Source organism: Uloborus diversus, chromosome 9 (assembly GCF_026930045.1).
Source record: "Uloborus diversus isolate 005 chromosome 9, Udiv.v.3.1, whole genome shotgun sequence".
NCBI classification, from domain to species: Eukaryota; Metazoa; Arthropoda; class Arachnida; order Araneae; family Uloboridae; genus Uloborus; species Uloborus diversus.
In genome coordinates this window covers 91,727,829-91,751,043 of record NC_072739.1, presented here as the reverse complement: position 1 = coordinate 91,751,043, position 23,215 = coordinate 91,727,829, and the positions used below count along the sequence as shown (strand labels likewise).

The window sequence follows — 23,215 nt, the reverse complement described above, 5'->3', positions numbered from 1 at the left end:
TTTTAACTTTTAATTGTACGTATGGAACTTATACTTATTGTCGTGCTATTGGCGACATTTTGTAGTTGTTCAAGCATATAGAGAATCTCAACCTTTTTTTTTTTTTGGCAGAAAAAAATTCTTTTTCTTCCCATCTTCACAAATTTTAGATGAAACAGCACACTAAGGTGCCATTATTAACTTTAATATTAAGCATGAGGAAAAAAAAAAATTCGGAGTAGTTTGATGCACTAACAACACGATGCATAGACTAGTTCAATGTGAGAACTTTCACTGTCACTGATGCTAAAGGGATCTAATAACGTTCAAGAAATCAATATTTAGTAGTCAATAACGAAGGGGGTACTTCCTTCCAAAAAAATTCGTGTTGGGGACAAGGATTTCGTTTTAGCTCTGAAATTCGTTGCTGGTGAAAAATTCGCGTTATAGCTATTTCATGTTGTAGCGGGAGTCGAATGTAGCTTGAAAATTGCATGGAACTGGATATGTCTACCATAGCACAGCAAATTTTTGATGTTTGTTATTAAGGTTTATAATACATTTTTCAGACATATGACTTCATAAGCTTTTCTCATTTTAGTTGATGTGAAAAATACTCAGTATTTCAAAAGACAAAAAGGCAAAAATATAAAAATATTTAATGATTTCATAAACAATTCAAAATTTTAAAAAACATTTCGAGGAAAAAAAGAAAAAATTCAAGGCAGTACATTTTTTTTTTGAAATTTCATTTCAATGAATAATATAACCACCATCAATAGGAATCTGTGCGCCAGTGATCATTGCAGATTGGTCACTTAATAAAAAGATAACTGTTTTGACAACATCATCAATTTCTAAAAGAGAAAGAAAAACAGTTAGGATTGAACCAATGCTAATTATTTTGAGATGTGTAGAAAACATTTAAGTTTCTTAAAGGAACATATCTGCATAAACGTTTTTAAAACAATGAAATAAATCATTAACTCAAATTCAGACAGGATACAAACCAAAATTTAAGCGAAAATAGCAATTAGATTACAATTATCATCGATAGGAAACTGAGTGCTTTTTATTTCACGATTATATTCTTACAAATTTATTTGTTTTAACAAATACATTTGGCAGAAGTGAAATAACTATAAGTTACTGCCCCAAGCCAGGGTTGAATCAGAAGTACAAGCATATGCTGACAGCTTGGGCATGAAACCCTGAGACTGCAGTTTTTCAAGTTTTGGGCCTATCATTTTGGAATACCCATAAACGAGCTGGAGGCAGATACAAGAGACTAGAATATTTATTGTTGATAATAGACAAGTGATATTAGACTATCATCATTTTTGCTTATGGGCAAATGAAATGGGACTGATTTTTTTTTTTTTTTTGACATTATAACAGTATTCTCATTATAAACTGTCACTTAACCCAACTTCAACTGTATTAAAAATTATAACAGACAGTTAAGAAGAAATCCATTTTATGAAAAATAATAAAAAGAGATTAAAACATTTGCAATATATTTTAAAATTCTGGAAGGCATTGAGTTATGAAGATGTCAATATTATTGGGGGTGAAGAATAATTAATAATGAAAACTGATTTAACACGATGAAAACTTGCGTTAAAAATACAATTTACCAGAACTGCAGAATATGTTTGAAAGTATGAATCAGGTTTGGGGGAGCTCTAAGTCCCTCTGGGCACTGGAACTTCCTTAGACTTGGTGTGACAAGATTATATTGGCAATAAAAGTATCATTTACGTTGGTTTGGAAATTTTCATACCTGTTAAATCAGTGCCAGAGTCACCATTTTGAGGCAATTTTGGTCAGAAACTTCAAGGAACAAAAAAATAACAAATTAACAGTTTATTTTTGACAAAATTGTTTTCTTTTTGTCAAAATAATAATGCTTGAAAAGACAGGGGTCTGGCCAGAGGATATTTGGGTCTGTTAACGGACCCTTCACAAAAATCCAATCAACCAAAATGGACCTTTCACAAAATCCCGATCAAACAAAACGGACCTTTCACAAAATCCCGATCAACCAAAATGGACCCTACACAAAATTCAGATAAACAAGAACGGATCTTTCACGAGTAGTTTATTGAAAGAGAAAATCTGAGAGCAAAATAACGCATATTTCGGTGGATAAAACCGATAATTTTTGGAACCTTTTTTGAAGTCAAATTAGAAGGATCAGCTTATACAAAATCTGCTAATTTTGCAAAAAAAAAAAAAAAGCCACTCTTGGAATGCTTCTGCAAGCGATAAATAATTGCTACTGCCAAATAAATATAATGCTTGTTTGTTTCTTGGAAAGAAATTAACAGCTGATAATAAGTTTAGTCTTAAATAATTTTGTTTGTTTGTTTTATCACAGCTAATTAGCAGCGGTGTGGTAAACTTTCCTGAAAATGCGTTGGTAAGCAATTTTCTCCCTGCTCATGATTTAATGAACAATAATAATAATATATCTCTGCGAAATGAACTTAGAACTGCAAAGGGATAGTAAAGGTTGGGAAAAAATATGATCGCTTCAGATACAGTTACCAACTTCAAAATTATCCCCATTTAGCGTCTGGCATTAAACCTTTAAAATGACTTGATTAGAAAATATTCTCATCATTTTACCAGCTTGTCAATATTTGCGTTTTTATGTTGCTGTGTGATGTTTAACTGTTATTTTGGGAGAAAATTATATGGGTTTGATTTTTCGATGCTAAGAAGGATGATTAACTTTAAATAAACTGTTTTACTTGAAATTTTTTTCTTTAAATGTCTACATTTTGAAAAATACAATTTTTAACATCCGATATAAGAATCATTTTGTTGTTTTTTCAAGCTAACTTCGCTTTATTAGGATGCAAATAAATGATAAGTCTCTATTTTTGGTAGAACACGCATTTCAAGTTTTTAAAGCAAAATTCAATTTTTTTTATGAGTCAAAAATTAAAATGCTGAATCGATGGTTTAATTTTGTTTTTGCTTCAACTGTGTCGACAGATATTAATGATATGTTTATCATAGGACTCTAAAATGTATTTTTGATAAAATTATTTTTAAATTGCTTCTTTTACAAGCCATTTTCATACCTTTGATGCCTTCACTTTGAGAATTGCAATCTCTTTGCATCCGCTATGGGAATCCAATTTTTTGAATTTTTGATGATTAATACGCTTTGTTAAGAAGTAAACAAATAAAATATCTTTTTATTTTTGTTAAAATAACGGGATTTATAAGTTTTAAACGAAATTCTGTGCTTTTTAAGAGTGGCTTGAGTCAAAAAGTTAAATGTTAAACCCTCGTCTGAATTTTATTTATTTTGTTACAATTACTTTAAATGCCGGGCAGAAATATTATTATTATAATTTAACATAATGTAGAGTGGTAGATAAATATTGCTACTTGAGGGAGCGATGCCCCCCCCCCCCCCGCCAAATACTAGAAAAACACCTCAGAATGATATTCTCAACATAGAAGAGGAAAACACTCTTACTTTAAGTTTAAATGATGCAGTTTGTGCTTGCTCTAAATTCTAAAATTTCGATTTAACAATTTTTTTTTTGCAAAATTATTTGATTTTTTACAAAATTAATTCACTTTTCACAAAATTATTTTATTTTTCACAAAAAACGGATTTTATGAAAAATCCTGGACAGACCCCTGAAAGATTTAAAATATTACTAGCTGCTTGAGGTAGCTGCTTCAGCATAAAAGGCGACTTTGGGAAAATGCTAGACTAAAACAATTTGAACCATCGTCTCTATATTTTCATAGTGAATATTTGACTAATTTAACAGAAGGTTTCAAAAGAAGAATTTAAACATTTATGATGATTTGTCAGGGGCAGCTTGTCACTATGCACCAGATGGGCTTGGCCCCCTGGTCGTGCTAGTATTAAGAGTGTAATTGGTAGTTTGATTAATGCTGTGTGTTGTTTATTGCTAGTTGCATGGGTTGGTGCCTTTAAATTTAGATTGTTCACCTTGAAATTAAAAAATAAGAAATAAATAAAAATAGATTATTTTCTAAAATCACCAATTTCAATTTTGATGCTTGAAGAGAAGCTCAAAATAAAGAAACTGCATAAGGACTACAATTTGTTGTTCATCATTACTTACTATAGTTCTCTTCATTTTATCTGTACAAATATTATTTTTTTGAAACTTTATACAGCGGGACCACCCGCTAAATTTAGGCACGAGCCATCACTGTGATTTATACAGATTGTTGAATAAAATTCTTTTTAGGGAAAAATTTACTCTACTCGACTGCAAATTATGCTTTTTAATTAGCTATTAGATCAGAGTTTCCCAAACTGTGGTCCGCAGACCCTGGTGGTCCGTGGTGCTATATAGCTAAAATGTTAAATATAATTGTTATTGTTGGACGAGTAATGGTATTTTTGGATTTAAAAAAAAGCACATTTATGAGGAATACAAAAGTTCTTGCTTAAGTACATGCAGCTCACAGCAGCCTCTCCCCCTTGGAAGTAAACACACTACACATTACTTAATTTTGTGTACATGATGAAGTTCATATTGTAACAAAACTTTAAGTAAAATGCAAACGCAACACAGATCCCGAACCATAATTAATAATTAAAATCCTAATCTTTACCAATAATAAAGATGAAAGTCTCTCTGTCCGGAGGATGTCCGGATGTCTGTAGGATGTCTGTGACGCGCATAGCGCCTAAACCGTTCGGCCGATTTTCATGAAATTTGGCACAAAGTTAGTATGTAGCATGGGGGTGTGCACCTCGAAGCGATTTTTCAAAAATTCGATGTGGTTCTTTTTTTATTCCAATTTTACGATAAAAATTATCATAAGATGGACGAGGAAATTACGAAATTATCATAACGTGAAACCGTAACATGGGCACAAGCCAATTGGCGAGATACGAAATTATCATAACGTGGAACCGTAAGATGGGTACAAGCCAACTGGCGAGAAAATTCACCATACATTATTTGTAAATATACAGGCGAACCAAAAGACCTTTTGATTTTTCTATTACGGGCAAAGCCGTGCGGGTATCACTAGTATGCATAAAAATACATCTCAGATGAAAAATTAACACACTTAAACTAGGCTAATAGTGCCTTGCTCACTAACTTCAAAAGTTCATTTTTATTGGTAAACTTTGTTGTAGAAATTTGGTGAAAACATTTTTATTCCTAATTGAATTTCAAATAGAGTTTTACTTCCATAACTCAAAATAATAATGTAAAAAATGAAAACCAGACAATAGTTTTGAAAAACATACAAAAGAATGAATAAATAAATTTAAAGGGGAAAAAAAGCGTAAAAATATATTAGAAAAAAATAGATTTAACTGTGTAAAATCATTTTTTTGCCGGGGGGGGGGGGGGGGGTCCGCAAAGTTCGTTATTTTTTTCGGAGGCGGTATGCGGAGGTCTGAAGTTTGGGAACCTCTATATTAGATTATATAATTGCTACTACTTTGATTGAGTTCATTACATAGTTTACTGCTCATCACTAACAGCAGAACATTCAAAATCACAAAATATTAAAACATTTTATAAGTCATGTAAAATAGGAATCCAAAATAGCTGCTCAACTGATTTCCTTAACTAGAATATGCACACTAATACAGGAATATATTTTCATGTAGTTTAGATTTACGACAAATATTTACGTACATATTGCAGTTTAGGTTAAGCTTAAAGTTGTCTTTACTAAAAAAAAGCTATGCTATAGTCAATGCTTATCCATTTTCTTACTTATAAAAAATCTGTTGTAAAATATGCACCTGCTAGTGACTGTGCATACGTAAGAACTGCTATGACCCCTCCCACTACTACATAGAAGAAAATTCTGGCTCTGCCATTGTTAAGAGCTACCAACTTACCACAAAATCTTCTGAGAGGAATTTTCGCTTTCATAGCTGCAGCAACATCAGGGTCTCCCCAAGCTTCTACTGCCATTTCAGTTGATACAACAGTTGGATTGACAGAATTTACACGAATCTAAAATAATAAATCAGACTTGTCATTACAAAATCATTAGTTTTGTAATAATAACCAAATGGAAGACACATTTAGTAAGTTTACTTGGTATTTCTCAGACAATGACAAAATGTTTAAAATCAATACAGTGATGAAAACAACTATCAAAAATATTTTCTTTAAGAAAAAAGATTTAATTCATATTTTATAATTTAAAAGAAAATTTTACAGTACTATGCCTACTTTCTGCTGATCAAACAATTTACAAAAACTAGTACTTACACATGAAACAACTTAGATCTGTATTATGAATGGACATATACAAAATTTTTTGTACTGAGTTTAGAATTTTGGAACTTTGACGCAAACTACAAATGCGAGACCCAAAACAGCATACATATTTCCTGACCTAAAAATGTACCAACACAACAACATTTGGCTGAAAGTCCTTTTTTGTTCACTTAAAGCATAAAATTGCTAGAAGCAATGCTTCAAACCAGATCGATCAGGAAATGTTGTCATTACAATATAAAATAAAATTTATACTTAATCAGGAAACAAACGGTTTGAATTTATATTTATCAACAGATTGATTAAACGCTAAGGCTTAACTTATATCTCATAGGTTAATTAAAAAAAGAACTTAAAAGGTCTTTTTTAGCATTGCTTCAGAAAGAAAGTGATTAATTGCAATAACTACTGTTCTATTTAATACAGAATTTTCAAAAAGTTCATCATACATATTTTTTCAACTTGAAAATGATGTATATTTCAAATAAATAAATAAATCAATAGATTCTCTAGTTATATGCTAATAAAAGCATTCTTAAAATCAGAGGAAAAAATTAATTCTATAAATTTGAATAGGAACTACTAAAAATCACTAACTTTCACATAATCTTGAGCTCTCCAGCTTTTGGAACATGATTTTAGAATTAAATATTTCTCATAGTTTTATCTGCATTTGTTGCTTTGCTCAGAAATTTTACAGCTTTAATATTAACAGACACATTTTCAATGACTCTACAAGCCACTAGTGCAGCTAGAAATACTTTCTGGGAGTCTTTTTTGATCCAAAATACCTTGTGAAGAGGGTTTTTTTGATGAAAAATATCTTCTGAAGGGTTTCAAAGCAGAATACAACTAAATTTGCGACGTACGTTTCAGAACAATTCTGTTCAAATGTGAGAGGAAAACTCTACAATTTGTTTACAGAAATTCGATAGATATTTGAAATTCCTGCAGAAGATCTGCAGAAACTGCAAATTTTCTACAAATATCTTCTAAATAAATGTAGAATTTTACAGAAATTCTGAAGATTCCTTTAAATTAGATAAAAATAAAATTCTTGCAAACTACGATAATTCGGTGGAAAGCTCAAGATGCTGAATTTGATAAGTTCTTTGCAGAAAGTTTAGATTTACTTTGAATTTAAAGAAATCTGCAGAATTTGCACAAAATTCAGATATTTGAAGAAATGTTACTGATTAAGCACCCTACAGGGATGAGTTTTTCCCTGTTTTTGCTGGAATACCAGCCTTTTCTGTTTCGTAAAGTTTCCCTCTTTGTTTTTACTTCTTCAGGTCTCATAGCAATCTTATATTTCTTATAAATCTGAACAGATTCTAATTTTTCTCCTCTTCTTGGTTCCCATTTTCCTTATCTTTTCCAATCGATTCCACTACAATTTCTACCATAGACATATGTTTTGGAAACATACTAGCATTGAAACACATCCATCGCCAAAAATTGCAGGTCTTGTTTGAGATTTCAATCCTTTTACATCCGGAAAATATTTTAATTTTTAGGAAGATTTAAAGTGTTTTATTATATGCAACCCAAACTCGGCTCATTTTATTTATTATTTAAGTTATTTATTTATTTAGTAACATTATTTTAGTTGCTCCTTCATGCTATGTAAAATTACTCAAAAAAATGTGGTTTAAAACCTAGGTTTGGATTTTTTAAAAATTTTGTATCTTTGCTCTTTTTATGCATTTTAGAAAGCATATACAATACTTTTGGAGAATTTCAATCGGTTTGGGTTTTACACCTCGCTAAAGTTTTTTTTTTGTAAATTCAGTGCTCTTTCATTAGTTATTTGGTTGAAAGCTGTGATGTTTCCAGAAATATCTCATTCCCATAGAAATAAATAGCAACAGTCAAGTGTTAAAATCTGGAAAAAAAACCTCCTACATGAAACTATTTTTATTTTTGGCACCCGATTTGTAGAAAATGTAGTGTTTTTACACGTACTTGCAGAACAATTTTGGTCAAATGAATTTACCTTGCAGAACATTGTAAAGTATTCTGCTTTGGGGCTGAAGGGGAATTTTTGATCAAAAATACCTTCTGAAGGGTTTTTTTAAAATCAAAACAGCCCTTTCATATGCATAAACTACTGTACTAGAATTTGCATTTATGTTAAAACTAATAACTTTGGGGAAGGGGGGGGGGTTCACCCCCAAAACCCTTCCTTCACTGTGCAATTGCTACAAGCATGTTTTATGCATTTAAAATCAAACATATATCTATTAAACAATAAAAAAAGTCAAACTTAGTATTATTATAAAAATGATTTAATTTTGATAGGTCTTTTACTATGAGTTTCTATACTTTACATTTCTTTACATAAATACAATGGAACTCACTTATAACAAGCACTGAAGTATTAATGGATAGAGACTATTGCTCTTTATAAAGGAGTGCTCCTAAAAATGGGTTGAGCAAAAACATGGCAGGTACATATCTGCCTTTTTTTTTGTATTCTATACATTTAATTCTAAACATTTTCTTCATCAACTTAAAACAATGTTTTCTTACTTGGTGTGGCCCCAGTTCCAAGGCCATAACTTTAGAAAAATGATCCAAAGCAGCTTTAGATGCGCAATACATTGCATGTTTATGCAAAGCTATCAGAGCAGCTTGACTAGAAAGATTGACTATTGAACCACCTTTTCCAGAGCATTTCATTCCATCTGCAACTATCTATGAAGAAATATTGCAACTGAAAATTAATGAGGTAACAACTAAGCAATTCTTTTAACATCAACATCATGACATGAAAATTATTGATAAAATAATAAGATAAGTTTAATATCTCATCCTCAAAAGCAAAGTTACTTTATCAAATTTTATATGGGTAAATACTTACTCTCGAGCAAAATGTTATTTAAATCAAGTTATTCACAGTAAAACAGAGCTTTTTTTTAAAAATTCATTAATGCTTTCAGAAAGATTTTTAGAAGAGATTGAAATGTGAGAATTCTGTCATTATATTAAAATAGAAATAATTAACCAGATGTTGCATGCAAATAAATAAATAAATAAATAAAATAAAAAAAAATAAAAATAAATAAATAAATAAATAAAAATAAATAAATAAGCAACATAAAATCACATGCAATACTCTGCGATTTATATAACCTTCAAAGTCTTATTTCTTGTGTAAAGATAAATCTTTTGAGATGCATTTTATGTAAGGGAAATAAGATAGGTATGTGAGTTACCTCCTTCTCAAAATCATTCACTTACTGATTTTGGAAACTTAGCATAAGGGCCATTTCCATGGACACTTTTGACCCCGGAAAAAAACCTGCTTTTCACGGCAATCCAGTTATTTGAGGGGTATATGTGGAATTTTTCTCCTCCTGCTTGCTTCTGGAGTGAATGCGGAGTTTTTACCCAGAATGCATTACCCGAAACAAGTTCGTCTACTAGTCGCTAAGGATGCTGGGTTCTGGTACAATGGGAAAACTCTTTTTACATGGAAACGAGGAATTTTTCAATCAGTTTTTTGCGGAGCCACAGTGGGATTTACCGGGTCGAAAAGCGTGTTGTGAACATGGCTATTGTGACAGGGTTAAGCCTTCAATTGCATTTTTCACAAAAAGTGAAAGGGGAATTTGTTGTGCAAATGAAGAAAAGGTGTTTTTGCTTTTTGCTAGGGCTTTTCTTAAAATCTTATTAAAAAATGATTTTAGAAAAAAGAACTTTCAAGAAGAAATTACAAAGAGAACTGTAAGGTCAGCTTGATTGAGTTTGCATTATTACTTAAGTAGGTTTTAAACTGTCCCTGCAGGTTGTCATGAACAAGAACAGAAGCTAGCATGTCATACACAAATATGATGTTCAACTTTGTCATGAAGAGAATTAAAAATCAGACTTTTAAGCTTTTTAATAGCCTTCTTTTGTAAGTAGAAGAAGGGATAAAAAAGATGTTAGCTTCTATTCAAAGGCATAGTACACTCTTGCAGTTTGCTAAACTTTTTTTCCCACTGAATTTTGTTTTTTTTGTAGAGATGACTGAAAAAATACTGTTGAATTATTTACGAAATGTGAAATTAGTAAAATCCCCCTGGGTAAAAGTGAAGATATTCTCCTACTTTCTCATACAAAAGTCATAATAATAAAAAGAACTAAGGCTTTCATGGGCAGCCTCCAATAACAAATTTATTTCCCACATAGGCAGCGTTACACTGCCCTGGGCAGCTAAACGGCAGCATTTGCAGAAATGAGTTTTCGAGATATTGGAAGAAATGTGTGTTGGATTCCATACTAACAATACAGTAATGTTGGAAGTAAGATGTTTTTTTAATGCCTTTTTTTCAGCAAAAACCAAATAAGCAAGCTTGCACAATATAGCTAACGAACAGATGACGAAAATGCAAAGAAAAAAAATTGCAGCTACTGCCCTTTACAAGCCCACCACAGTACAACCAGGATGCTTCTGCTCAACCAATACTTGCTTTATCTCCGGTTTCTTTACAGTACAATCAAGTTCATAGCTAAAGTTGAATCTCAAAACTTCACATAGAATTGATCTCAAACCTGGTTGAGCAGGACACTCATCTCAGGTTTGATGACATTTTTTCTGATTGGCTAATCCTCAGGGTTTGCCGATATATATTCAATATTTTCAAAATATCATGATATTTTAATATCATCGATATTTATTTTTTCAATTACAGTATTTTCAATATAAAAATAATGTTAATCATAGTAATATTGTTCATTCATTATTAAAAACTAAAAAGTTAGGTACTATTTTCTATGATTAATACCTCATTCATATAACAAAGTAATATATTCCTTTTTTATTTTATATGTATAACATTATCAATAATGTAACAATTTTAATTTATATTAAAAGTGCCTAGTTAAACATTAAATGTTGGTCAGAAAAAAAAAAGTCTTATGACTGTGCACCAACTAATGCATATTTTTTGTTTCTGAATCACATAGCTGTATAAAAGTAGCTAACAGAAGAAAAATGAGTAAAACAGGTAATGTTAAATTAACTCCGATGAAATTAATAAAAAAGTAAGATGAAATATTAGATGTAAATAATGAAAGACATCTTAATTTAAGTTTACATATTGTTTCAATGATATAAGAAAATAAAGAGTGATTTGAGGACGGCTTTACTATTTTGAAGACTAGTTTGTGCTGATTGAAAATATCGGATACAGATCAAATTATCCGATATATATCAAAATATCATGATATTTTCAAACCTTCTTCGGTAATCAGGAGATCTGATTACTGTATTCTGAATCACATGTTTAATGTAAAGTTTCTCGAAACTTATTTATTTAACAGGGGCCCATAACTTCTGAACTTTCTCTACATGTCTTGTTAATCAGTGATCCAATTAGTTGTTGGTAACAGTATAGTAAAAAAGTCACATTTTTTTATAATTTAATTTTTATGTGTTATGTATTTTATCAATAAATCTTTCAAACCTCTTAATTTGATTTGAAACTGAGATTGGGGTTTCTTCTTCTGTTCAACTTTCAATAAAAAAGACTACAATACCTTTACTTTCACAAGGAACAATGCCAAAAACATTGTGCAAATTATAAAACATCAGAATAGCGTATTTATATAATTTCTGGTTTAAGTTACATGAAAAATAAAGAGCATAAAAAACATTTCTAGTCATAAATAAAAAGTAATTTGGTTACTTACTTGCGAAATATTAACTGCAGCCTTGAAATTGACAGCAAATATTCTGAAACAGTAATGAGAAATATAATGCTATTCATGCCTAAATCAAAGTCAAAACTAAAAAGAACAATTGAGTTATAGATAGAGGATAGTGTAGCACTATCCTCTATAGGATAGTATAACTTTCCCAAGTTGCAAGCGAAAACCCCGTTTGTACTTTCGAAACAGAGCTATTCAAAGAGGAAATCCACACATGCTGCAGAGTAAGCTAATGTGACACACCAAGAGCCAGTGTCTAGTAGCCATGTGCAGTCAAATTTTGCGCACCAAACGTGAGGCATCCTGTGAAATTGCAAGTGGATTAGAATCTTTAATAAGGTCCTTTGGGGATAAATCTCACATACAAAAGGAACTAACACTTTTTGTGAAAATTACCAATGACTAAAACGTTGGTGTTCAATATTTTCCTCTTTGTTTTTTACAAAAAAATAATGTGTTTAATCATGTTTTAGATTGTCATTAACGGTAAATGTTGCATGTTTAATTATATTTAGGGTGTAGATTTGCAAAATAACTTTTAGAAAAATATAAAAAGTTTTAAAGTAATTCAGCTGCAATGAATATTCAGTTACAGCGAAAATTTTTATCAGTCCCTTGGAGTTTGTTGTAACAGGATTTAACTGTAGCGAGTTGCACTATATTGTTCGGTGGTTTACAGGTATTCTAATTCAATTAAAATATTTAAATACAGAACTGTGGCAACTAATCTGATAAAAAAGCTGAATTTCAGGAGTATAAAATGATAAAACAATTGTGCAAAATAATAGATTGCTCCTAACCCTATTATGCATGCAAAGAACTGAAAAAAATTCTGACCAGAAATATGGAATCCGCACATCCACAGTAAAAAAGCATGTCTGTAAATAAATTCACAGAGCTAAAAACAAAAAACAAAAAAAAGTTTTTTTTTTGATAAATGATTTGATTTATTAAGAGTAAATTTTTATTGTCTACAAAATTCCTTACTTATCTACTTCTTCTTCAGTAATAGATCCTACTTCTTGTAAGTCAGCAATAGCAGCATTATTAACTAAGAGGTCAAACCTTCCTAAAGATTTTACGAGACTTTCAGTTTCTTTCCACTTGCCAATGTCAATGCTCACAATCTCAATATCAGGTACCTATAAGAATAAATATCTCAGTATAAAATTTATATCTAAAAAAAAGGAGATTTTGAATAAATGCCAGAAATATGGCAAAGAAATATGATAAAATGTTTACTCTGACTCTATATAAAATTGTTTTTGTATGTTGAGAGAGAGATATAGAAAAAAAAGCACATCCTAAAAACAATAGGCGAATTTTCTTTTAAAATGCCTATTATAGTTTTTAAAAAAAATTAAGACAACAGCACAACAGTTTTGAAAGAGTGAAATTCTGGAGAATATTTTTTAAATATTATTTCTATGACAGAGAGGGGGTGGGGGAGGTTTAAAAAGTTAGATTTTGTAATCTGGTGAGATAAAACTCACTATTTGATGGATGTTTATTCCAAGCTAGAGAGCTTTCAAAATCAAGTAGAAAGAGGACAAAATCAGAGCCTTACAAATTGGGTCAGTGATAAAGTGATGGTTCATAGAAGTTTTACGGCAAAATTATTCACGTTTAAGTTAAGAAATTAAGATCCAAGTCATTTTTAAGAACACTTTTAGGAAATATTAATATATAAAAATCTAATCTCATTCAAACAAAGTATTAAAAAAATATATATATTTTTACATAGTTTTGTCTGTCATATTCAAAAAGTTTCCAATATTTCCAATTTCAAGTTAATAATGAAAAAAACATAGTTTGTAACTCAAATTATAGTTTAAGAAATTTTACACAGTGTGACTAAATAAACAAGATGCTAAAAAGTACAGTAAATTCCTGATTATTTACAGCCTCTCACACTTAAGAAAAATTTGCCGGAGATTATCTGAATGAAGATAAATGCACACATTTTAATTTAGTAAGTACCCCAGTGGCAGAAACGCTGCGACACAGCGACCATGTCGCGGACAGTTCTGTCCGCGCTAAAAAAATAAAAACTGTCCGCAGTGAAGAAAAAAGAAAAAATAAAGCTGTCCCCAACTGTTGGACATAATGAACTGCTTGCTGACACAGGGAGAGAATGATCACACAACGTGATTATTCTTGTTCTTGTTCGCCTGCCTGCCGCACTTATAAACCAAAACAAAACGATCTTTTTCAAATTGTTTACTGAAAAAGCAAATCTGAAATCAAAATAACGCATATTTCTGTGAACAAAAAAAAAAAAAAAAAGTCGGCATATTTCTGTGATGCAAGCGATACATAACTAACATAGTGAATAATTTTGCTTGTTTGTTTTTATCATATCCTTAGCAGTGTTGTTATAAAGTTCTCTAAAAATGCAGTGTAAGAATTTTTTCTTCCCGCTAATGACTTTAAAAAAAAAGAAAAAAATCATCGCATTGAAATGCGATCGCTTCAAATACGGTTACCAGCTTTAAAATTATCGCCATTTAGTGTCTGGTGTTCAACTTATACGCATCCTTTTTTTTTTTTTTTCAAGACTCCGAATTTTCGGTGAATATGTCAGTGATATTAATAAATATCAATATGCACCCCTGTTAAATGGTAATTCTAATTTTTTTTTATTTTAATAAACTTTTTTTATTTACCTTTTTTATACTTTTAGTGCTTCCATTTTGAAAAATGCAATCTGATTGCATCCGATACGAGAATCGAAATTTTACTTTTTTTTTCAACCTAACTTTGCTTCATATGGAGGCAAATAAATGAAAAGTCCATTAAAACCATCATTCTGTTTTTGTTTGAGTCAAAAACTTAAATGTTGAATAGATTGTTTAATTTTAGTTTTTCTGCAAATGTGTCTATAGATATTAATGAACTGTTTATCATAGGCTTGCAATTCTAAAACAATTTTTAAAAAAATAATTCTTTTATGAGCCATTTTTATACTTTCAAAAAAGGAATTGATTTTTCACAAATAAAATGGACCCTGTGAAAAATCTTGGACAAACCCCTGTTCAATAGCCAACGCATGTTTGCAAATGTCAGGTGCCCACCAAGGACAGATGAGTGAGGGGGTCATCAGATTGCACCATTGAAACTTTTAGAAGGAGGTAATTTGAGAAAGATTTTGGTCTCAATTTTTTTTAGGGGGGAGATCTCTTTCTTGCGAGGGAAGTGATTCAAAGAATTTAAGGAATTGGAACATCGTCTTTGGGGGGGGGGGGGGCTACCTTATTTCAAAAATAATTATTTAAAAAGAGACTTGTTTATTTTTTTTTTTATTGAAAGCACGTCCGAAATGTTGCAGACAGATTATGAAGTTCTAAAAACATGTCGCAGACAGCTACAAAACTTTCTGCCACTGGGGTAAGTACACAATTTATTTTTAGACATTTCTACTGCTTTCTTCCCCTTACCTTCCAACAATATTAAGCCCTTTAAGGTTATCAAAAGTCGACTAATTAAAAACTGATTTTCAAATTGACTGTACTTATTGCTTTATATCTTTACAACTTATTGATTTTTAGATCTATACTATTTATTGGTCTTTAGATTTACGTGCATAAACGAGCGACCAGACTAGTCTTGAAAAAACTCCTCTCCCTCTTATTTGTTTGCTTGGAAAAACCTAGATCGATCTGTACAGTGGCATAGCGATGTGGGGGGATAGGGGGGTCAGAACCCCCCCCCCCCCCCATGAGCCCAAAAAATCATTTTTCAGTCGAACTTGAAGGGTTCTGTTTATGAGCTAAAAGATTTTTATTTAATATAATAACTTTTGTGACGGTAAAAAGCTTATGTCTTAATGTTTTGCGCAATATTTTTTCTCTTGGAGACAGGGCTTTCTTTCTTATGACGGCAGCATTGATCAAGGTATTTTAAAAGTAGAAATTCGTTTATAATGTCCTAATGTTGTTTCATTGATAAAGAGTACTATATATATATATACAGTGAAACCTCCGAATAGCGGACAGTCAAGGGACCAGAAGTTTTGTCCATTATTGGGAGGTGTCCGCTATTAGGAGGAACTACTTAATTTACCTTTTTCAAAATGGGCTGTTGTTCCCTTTGTAGGACACAATCGAAACAATTGCGAAAGGTTTACTACATTTTACGTCAAGAGTAATTAATCTGTTTTTTCTTAATAAAGGTTTACTGACAGCCCACACTTGTCTTAAAAAGCATTTAATCAATTAAAGTAATCAGTTAAAACAGTTTGAAATCTCTTTTTTGCATTACAAGCCTGTTTCTCAATATAAATATTTAAATAATTTACCTTAGCAAAGTCCTTCAGTGTCCCCTTTGCTCAGGAAAAAGTTTTTCAATTCTTTACTGTATTTCAGTGCTTCCGAAAATTCTCTACTTTTTATGGTTAATTTATTTTATCTCGAGTATCACAATTGCATGATTGACAGTTGGCAATATGACCTTGAATATGGGCAAATCTTTTTCATGTCTAAAAATTAAACAACCCAATGAAACCACGGCGCCATAAAGCTGACTACTACCGGCGCCGATCTGCTCAATTGCATCTCTCGAGAGCCCCAGTTAGAAAAAACGCCCAGTTTCCTCTTTTTTATCTTAACTTTTGAATAGTTATTGTGTACAAAATTCATTAAAATCTTAAGAAAAACGCACGTTAATTGTTAGACTGACATCAGTTTTCACTTATCTGCTTCAATACTCTAAAAAGTAGCCGTAACAAAATAATGAATTTTTTTTTCTTTTTCATTTTTTGCTGCTCGCAAAAAGTACCATGTCTATTAGTTCTTTTTTTTTTCTGCCCCCAACTTTTAAGCCACAATCGCTGCCTCTGCCCATTACCACCCTTTTAATTCAGAGAAACAGTGATAAGGAAATGACGGAGGGGGGGGGGATTCAGTTGTGGAGGATGAAAAGCTTTGTAAGGCAAGCAGTTACTAAGATATTCTGTGAAGAGAAAAAAAAACCCGGAAGTGCTACGATCGCAAGGGAAATTTTTTGTGAAATAACTGTCCGTTATTTAGAGGTGTCCGTTATTTGGGAGTGTCCGTTAAGGGAGGTTTCACTGTATATATATATATATATATATATATATATATATATATATATATATATATATATATATATATATATATATATATATATATATATTAGGGTGTCCCAAGATATAATGGCGAAAAAAAAATTTGTGAAATCGAATACGCATACCCTCCAAATTTTTTCCATTTCACCTCAGAAACATGGGGAAAAAATTTTATTGCAATAAAATAAGGGGAACCCGTGCCGACTTGAGGTCAAAGTTGGACCTGAATTCCTGTACTGCGACTACAGTGGAAAGATTGCTAACTGTATAATTCTTTACTAAACGCAACATCAGTTCATTTAAAGCAGATATTTACAACAATATTAGACTACAAAAAACATTACTGTGCATATTTTAATTTCAATGTTTGCTTTTGCGGTCAGGATAGAGCTTTCGGAGCTCTTGAACGCAACATAACACAAATTGTTTTTGTTCCTCATTAGCTGTTAGCAAACCATGTAAAACCTGCATCATTTTTACCGCTCTTTCAGCTGCATCGTTTACTGCTCTAAGCATTGAGACAGTCTTTTACACATCAAGGAATGAAATATTATTGACCATACCATAAAAGCTGGATGAATTTTGTAGATCAGCTTTTGAGATAATTGGGTCCACATTTTCGTACACTTGTTTCAAAAAGCACAAATCTTTTATGGGTGCTTCGACTGCCAAAATGCATTGAAGCCATAGTTTCACGTATGGTCACACTAAAAACAAGCAGACATCAAACAATGCTTCATTTTCCTTCGTATATAATTTTAGTTGTGAACTGAACAATAATAGTTTCCCCCAGGGAGTAAATCGAGCTTGGTGCATGGCTCCCGATGGTCGTACTTTAATTTTTTTTCCGTATCTCCACCTAAAAATATGATAAGCAGTTCCATCAAATCTTGATAGTCATCCCCGACCGTAGTATTAGTAAGTTTAGCACGGTAAAAGTCAAGTAAATTTTCCAAGTTAGGGTACAGTTCGGGACAACTCCGCAGCTCCTCCATAGCACTGTATTTTAGCGAGATAGATCAGTTCATATATATGATGGCGGCAAGCAGAGGAAAGCATTTCTTGATCATTTTTTTGCTCAAGAATAGCGCAAGAACCACTTACAGGACCTGTTTTGGAAGCTGTAGTATCATAACAGAGAGTTTTAACTTAGTCTTCGAGATTCCAATCTAAAACTGCTTTTCAAACAGCCTGTGTTTGTTCTTTTCCTGTAGAATTATCCAGTTTAGACTCAGCAATGAGTTGTTCATCACATCCATATAAAATAACTATAGATAAGCGATCTTCTTTTGATTTTTGAGCACCCAAAGCAGGCAACAGTTTCATATCCCAAGGTAAATTCACTACATATGGTACCTCGTACTGAAAACTAATTTTTATTCCTTCCTCGTGCTCCTTCCGCTTTTCGGTTCGAATTCTTTGAATTGAAGATTTACCTATGGGAAATTCATCAATGTTACACCCAAGTGCGTCAATACTAGCTTCAAGAATAAACACATAATCTCGTATACTTGGACACCTGTCCAATGAAGCAACTGATTTTGGAATAATAAAATCGCTGCTCATTACATATTTACTTGTTCCAGGTTCTGATAATACTTGTTCCAGGTTCTGGAATACTTGTTCCAGGTTCTGATATACTTGTTCCAGGTTATATTATACTTGTTTCAAGTTCTGATATACTTGTTCCAGGTTATAATATACTTGTTCCAAGTTCTGATAAACTTGTTCCAGGTACTGATTTATATGTTTCAGGGAAATCTTCTGAATTAATATTTTCACTAGATTTCGAAGAGGAATCTTCTTGTACAGGTTCATACAATTCCGAGGATATAGAACCGGAGTCTTATTTAATACGCCTGTTTTCTTCTTTGACAGCTCAAAGAGAATATCCCATCTTCCTCTATTTTGATTAACCGAAGTGCATAAGCATGTGCAATATTAAATAAATTACTCTCGAATTCTTGTTGGCGCTGCCTGATACTTCTTGCAGTTTCTGTGCATCTTTTTGTAAGTCTCGCCAAATTTGATACAGGTTTTTAAGTTTATTCACACAATTTAGCAACGATTTGGTGGGAGTGCGTGCCTTTCCCCAAAAGATGGTGCTTTCCCAAATAGCGAGATTTGCACTTTCACTGACGGTTAAATTTACTTCTCGCATGTCATAAAACAAAACAGACAGAACTTGTCCGTTAGAGGAAAGTTTGAAGCCCGTAATTTGGTGTTTTACGCGACTCCTATTAAAAATATCTTTTTTCGAACTTCGTAATTCCACTTCCATGTTTTGTTCCCTATGGAAGGACTATACTGCGCTTGCTGACCGCAATGCATTCGTACTGACACGTTTGACGGTTTGCAAATTGCCACGAATAAGCCCCCCCCCTCAAACATATGTTTTTCTGTTTTCGTTTGTTTTCTGTGCACTATTTACAGCTGCTTTGAGCTTCTCAAAGTATCGCGTCGCCAGCGTTCGCTTGCTTATGAACACACGTGATGCTATTTGCACGTTTAGGCCTTTAGGCGCAAGTCGGCACGGGTTACCGTGCTTCAAATTGCATGAAACTTTTTTTACAACGGTTTTGATATAAAAGGAAAAAAATAAGAGGGTATGCGTTTAAAAAAGACGACTTTTATTTTTTTGGGACACCCTAATATATATATATATATATATATATATATATATATATATACAGGGTTCGCGTTTACGCGCTATAGCGGGTTTTTTACGCAAATTCGCGGGAAAGGGACGCAACTTCCGCGAAAAATCGGGTCCCAGGGACCCAGAAAACCCAAAAGATAAGAACCAGAAAAAAAAGGGAGAAAATGCTAAAGATCTATTTAGTAAATGCTTTTAAGCTTCAAAATGACCAGGAGAATCAACAGAAAACTACTAAAATGACCCTATCTGTTTATCAGCTATTCAAACACACCCCAATTGTGGACCAGTCAATGGAATTTTAGTGATAAGACTGGAGCTTACAGTGACCTCCTGGGCAGAGCTCAGGGAGCAAGTTCACAAGTAGCCTATTGTACTGTATTCTAAGAATAAGCTTTCCCTCAACTTTTATCTTGAGGAAATTCCTAAAAACAGAAATGAAGACTAAAAATAAGAGAGGTTTTCCATGCAATCTTCAGGATTAATACAAGACAATTGTACAGTAAAAATATTGCAATTTGGCATTCATGTAACCAGAATTACTTTTAAAAATCATCACTTCGCATCCCCAATAAAAAGAGGGGAGAAAAAAAATGGCGAACATTTTCCAGATCGCGCTAAACACAAAGAGTTCGGAACTTGACATTTTTCTTGTTAAATTGCTTATGAATACTTGAATTTTATACAAAAGCACTTTAACCTTGTTCTTTTTCTAATAATTGATCTCTTTTTGATGGGTTATTTTTATTTGGACTTGCAAAAGTCGGGTATTAATCGATCGCGCCATTTTCAAAATGGCGCGATTTTAAAAATAGGAAAAAAAACAAAACAGATATTTTGAACGAGTCAAAATAAAGTCAAATATACTGATTTAAGATTGCAAATGAGCAATTTTCACACTCATATGAGAAAATGTTTCGTTTTTGCGATCGCGATTTTTGCGTTGGGTTCATTCGCTTGCGATTTATTATTATTATTATCTAATTGCCAATGATAATTTGGAAGGGGGGGGGGGGGTCTGTTTGCTTTTTTCGCTAAGAAAAATTTCCAGGAAAACAAAGGTTAAGGGAGTGCTTTTTGCTTGATCAATCAGAGGCACTTGTTTTATATTTTATGGTAAAACCCATTTTTAAAGTAAATTTTGAGTTAATCTCATTGTAATTGACCAAATAGTTTCTCACATAACTAAGTCTTGCAAGTGTATTATTTGAAAATAATTTTACAATGATAAAATCACAAAAACTTAGGGCAAAAATAAACAATTTATTTTATTTCATGCCTCCCCCCCCCCCCCAAGTATAAATATTTTTATATTATTCATTTACACACTAAGATTTTCCGTTTAAAATTTAAGGGACTCATTTTTTCCACCAAAGGACCCAAATCTATTTCATTAATGGGTCCCTGGGACCCAGGTTACGGATAGTTGAGCGCGAACACTGATATATATATATACATACACACACACATATATAATTTTAGTATATAAACTTGAGGGCATGGCTTTACTTTAAACTTCCGAAAAAATTAACCCCTCCCCCTCAAGGATATTTTCTCGCTACGCCACTGGATTTGTAGCATTTCAAGTGCTTGCACAATCTGCTCACGCATGTGTGTAATATGTTTGCAATAATGAACAATCTTTTCTGAGCTTTTATATACACTGTTATTGTTTTAACCCTAGTTTAAATGTATGCTAGTTTTGTTGATCTTTCAAATCACTTATTTGCAGATATTAGCATCGTGTTCACCTACTTTTTGGATTATCAGCGAATTTGCTCATCTGCAGTTATTGTGCTACCCTATTCCGCGGATGATCAGGAGTTTACAGTACTTAATCTTCACAATGTCAGATCTTCAAAGTCTTCAAAATATAATTAAATTTGCCGAAAACTTTTCGTCAACATAATTAAAGTTAGTTCCTTTCTTCAATCTGAAAAATATTATCAGATGAAACTATTTGTACACTGATAAATCCATTGTTGCTCTCCACAAATTTGCAGTTAAATTTATAATTTTGGATTATTTTTAAATTTATTTATTTATTTATTTTTTGTTGGAATATTGATGAAAAGAGGACACAAATATTTTAAAGTTCACCTGATGCATCTGCAAATGTCAAGCCTTTCAAGAAATCTTGTATTTAACATGCTTACATAACTGCTCAAAAATATATCTAGTTTGGGTTGATTTTAATAAGCGAAGCTTCCTCACATATTGCAGGTAAAAGCAAAGTAATCACAAATTGGAAAAAAAAAAAAAAAAAAAACTTTCAAAGATAAAATACAAGCTGGTGTAGAAATCTAAAATGCGATGTTTATAGTACTTTGCTAATTTCAAATAGAATCTAGTTTAATTCATGTCACTGAGGTAAGTTAAAAGCTTTTGAAAAATGAGAAGGTGGGGGGCATTGTTTCAGTTCATATTGACGAATTTTCTCTGGAAAAATACTTGAAATCTACAGCAACAATCACTTCCATAAGTTTGATAATTAAGTACAGCATTTACTGACTTCAAAATGTAAAACATAAATTAACAGAAAACAACTCATTACTATCTAAATGATATTTACTACCAAAGTAAACACAACAAAATGAAGACATCTTACCTCTTTTTTCAGTGTATCCAAATGTTCTTTAGTCCTGCTAAGAGCAACAACTTTCGCTCCTCTTTTAGCTAGTTCAATAGCAATTGATCGTCCAATTCCTGAAGCAAAATTATAAACTGTAGTAACTTTTTGAAAAAAAAAAAAAGACAGATTTTAAAGTGTAACATCTTTTGAATAAAATGCGAGATTTTTAAATGAATATATTTTCATAAAAATTAAATGGAAAATTTTTAGTGAGTAAATAATTAAAAGTGTTGCACAACTTATGGTATTCATCCAGATAATTGAAATTCATATTCACATGCATTTTTCAACTAAAATTCAAAATTTATAATCATAACAGAAAAAATACTATACCTGATAAACAAAATTAAACCACAAAATTGCAAAAATATTACATCACACATGTTTAAAAGTAGCAAGGAAATTAACAGTAAAAAAGAGGTTTTATGTTATCTCAAGAATGCAACATTTTTGCTATTTTGTGCAGTATTAACGTTAATATAATTAACAAAATTAAATTTACTCTTATAAGAACAAATGAATACAAACCTCGTCCGGCACCAGTCACTAAAGCACGTTTATTCGTAAAATTTGCTTCCATTTTTAAACAATTGAAAATTCCTTTGAGGAAAGCTTAAAAAAATTTTCACATCTAATCATTTAAATTAAAGAGCCTCATATCTGATGCAGTGCCGATACCAGTCACATGATCCTTCCATTTCATTTTACTAAACACGAAGGCGCAGTATTCAACAGATGAGAGAAATGGAAGGAGAGTCCCTACTCTCACCCTGAAGCGTATAATGGTGTAAAATAAGAGTAAATAACTCGTGATACAAATAAGAAAAATCACATTAAACATTTTTAATTAACTATATAACAAATTTAATCATGTTCGATTAACATTTATCAATGAAAATTGT

General features: G+C 31.8%; 1 protein-coding gene across 1 annotated transcript; it reads right to left on the bottom strand.

Moving 5' to 3' along the window:
• Positions 1–626: 626 nt before the first annotated feature.
• On the bottom strand, positions 627–22,998 carry LOC129229855 (D-erythrulose reductase-like). Its single transcript, XM_054864230.1, has 7 exons — positions 22,842–22,998; positions 22,290–22,387; positions 12,927–13,081; positions 11,922–11,964; positions 8,775–8,939; positions 5,855–5,972; positions 627–836 (listed from the first exon to the last, which is right to left on the bottom strand). The coding sequence occupies exons 1-7, from the start codon at positions 22,891–22,893 to the stop codon at positions 733–735; spliced, it is 735 nt and encodes a 244-aa protein (XP_054720205.1). The 5' UTR covers positions 22,894–22,998; the 3' UTR covers positions 627–732.
• Positions 22,999–23,215: the final 217 nt, after the last annotated feature.

What these genes read in the sequence shown, in the direction of transcription:
- LOC129229855 (XM_054864230.1), bottom strand. Translation starts at nt 22,893, where the DNA reads ATGGAAGCAAATTTTACGAATAAACGTGCTTTAGTGACTGGTGCCGGA. An exon ending in AGTGACTGGTGCCGGACGAG is followed by an intron (nt 22,388 to 22,841) that starts GTTTGTATTCAT and finishes ATTTTGCTTCAG; the next exon opens with GAATTGGACGATCAATTGCT. An exon ending in TCCTCTCAGAAGATTTTGTG is followed by an intron (nt 837 to 5,854) that starts GTAAGTTGGTAG and finishes TTTCTCTTTTAG; the next exon opens with AAATTGATGATGTTGTCAAA.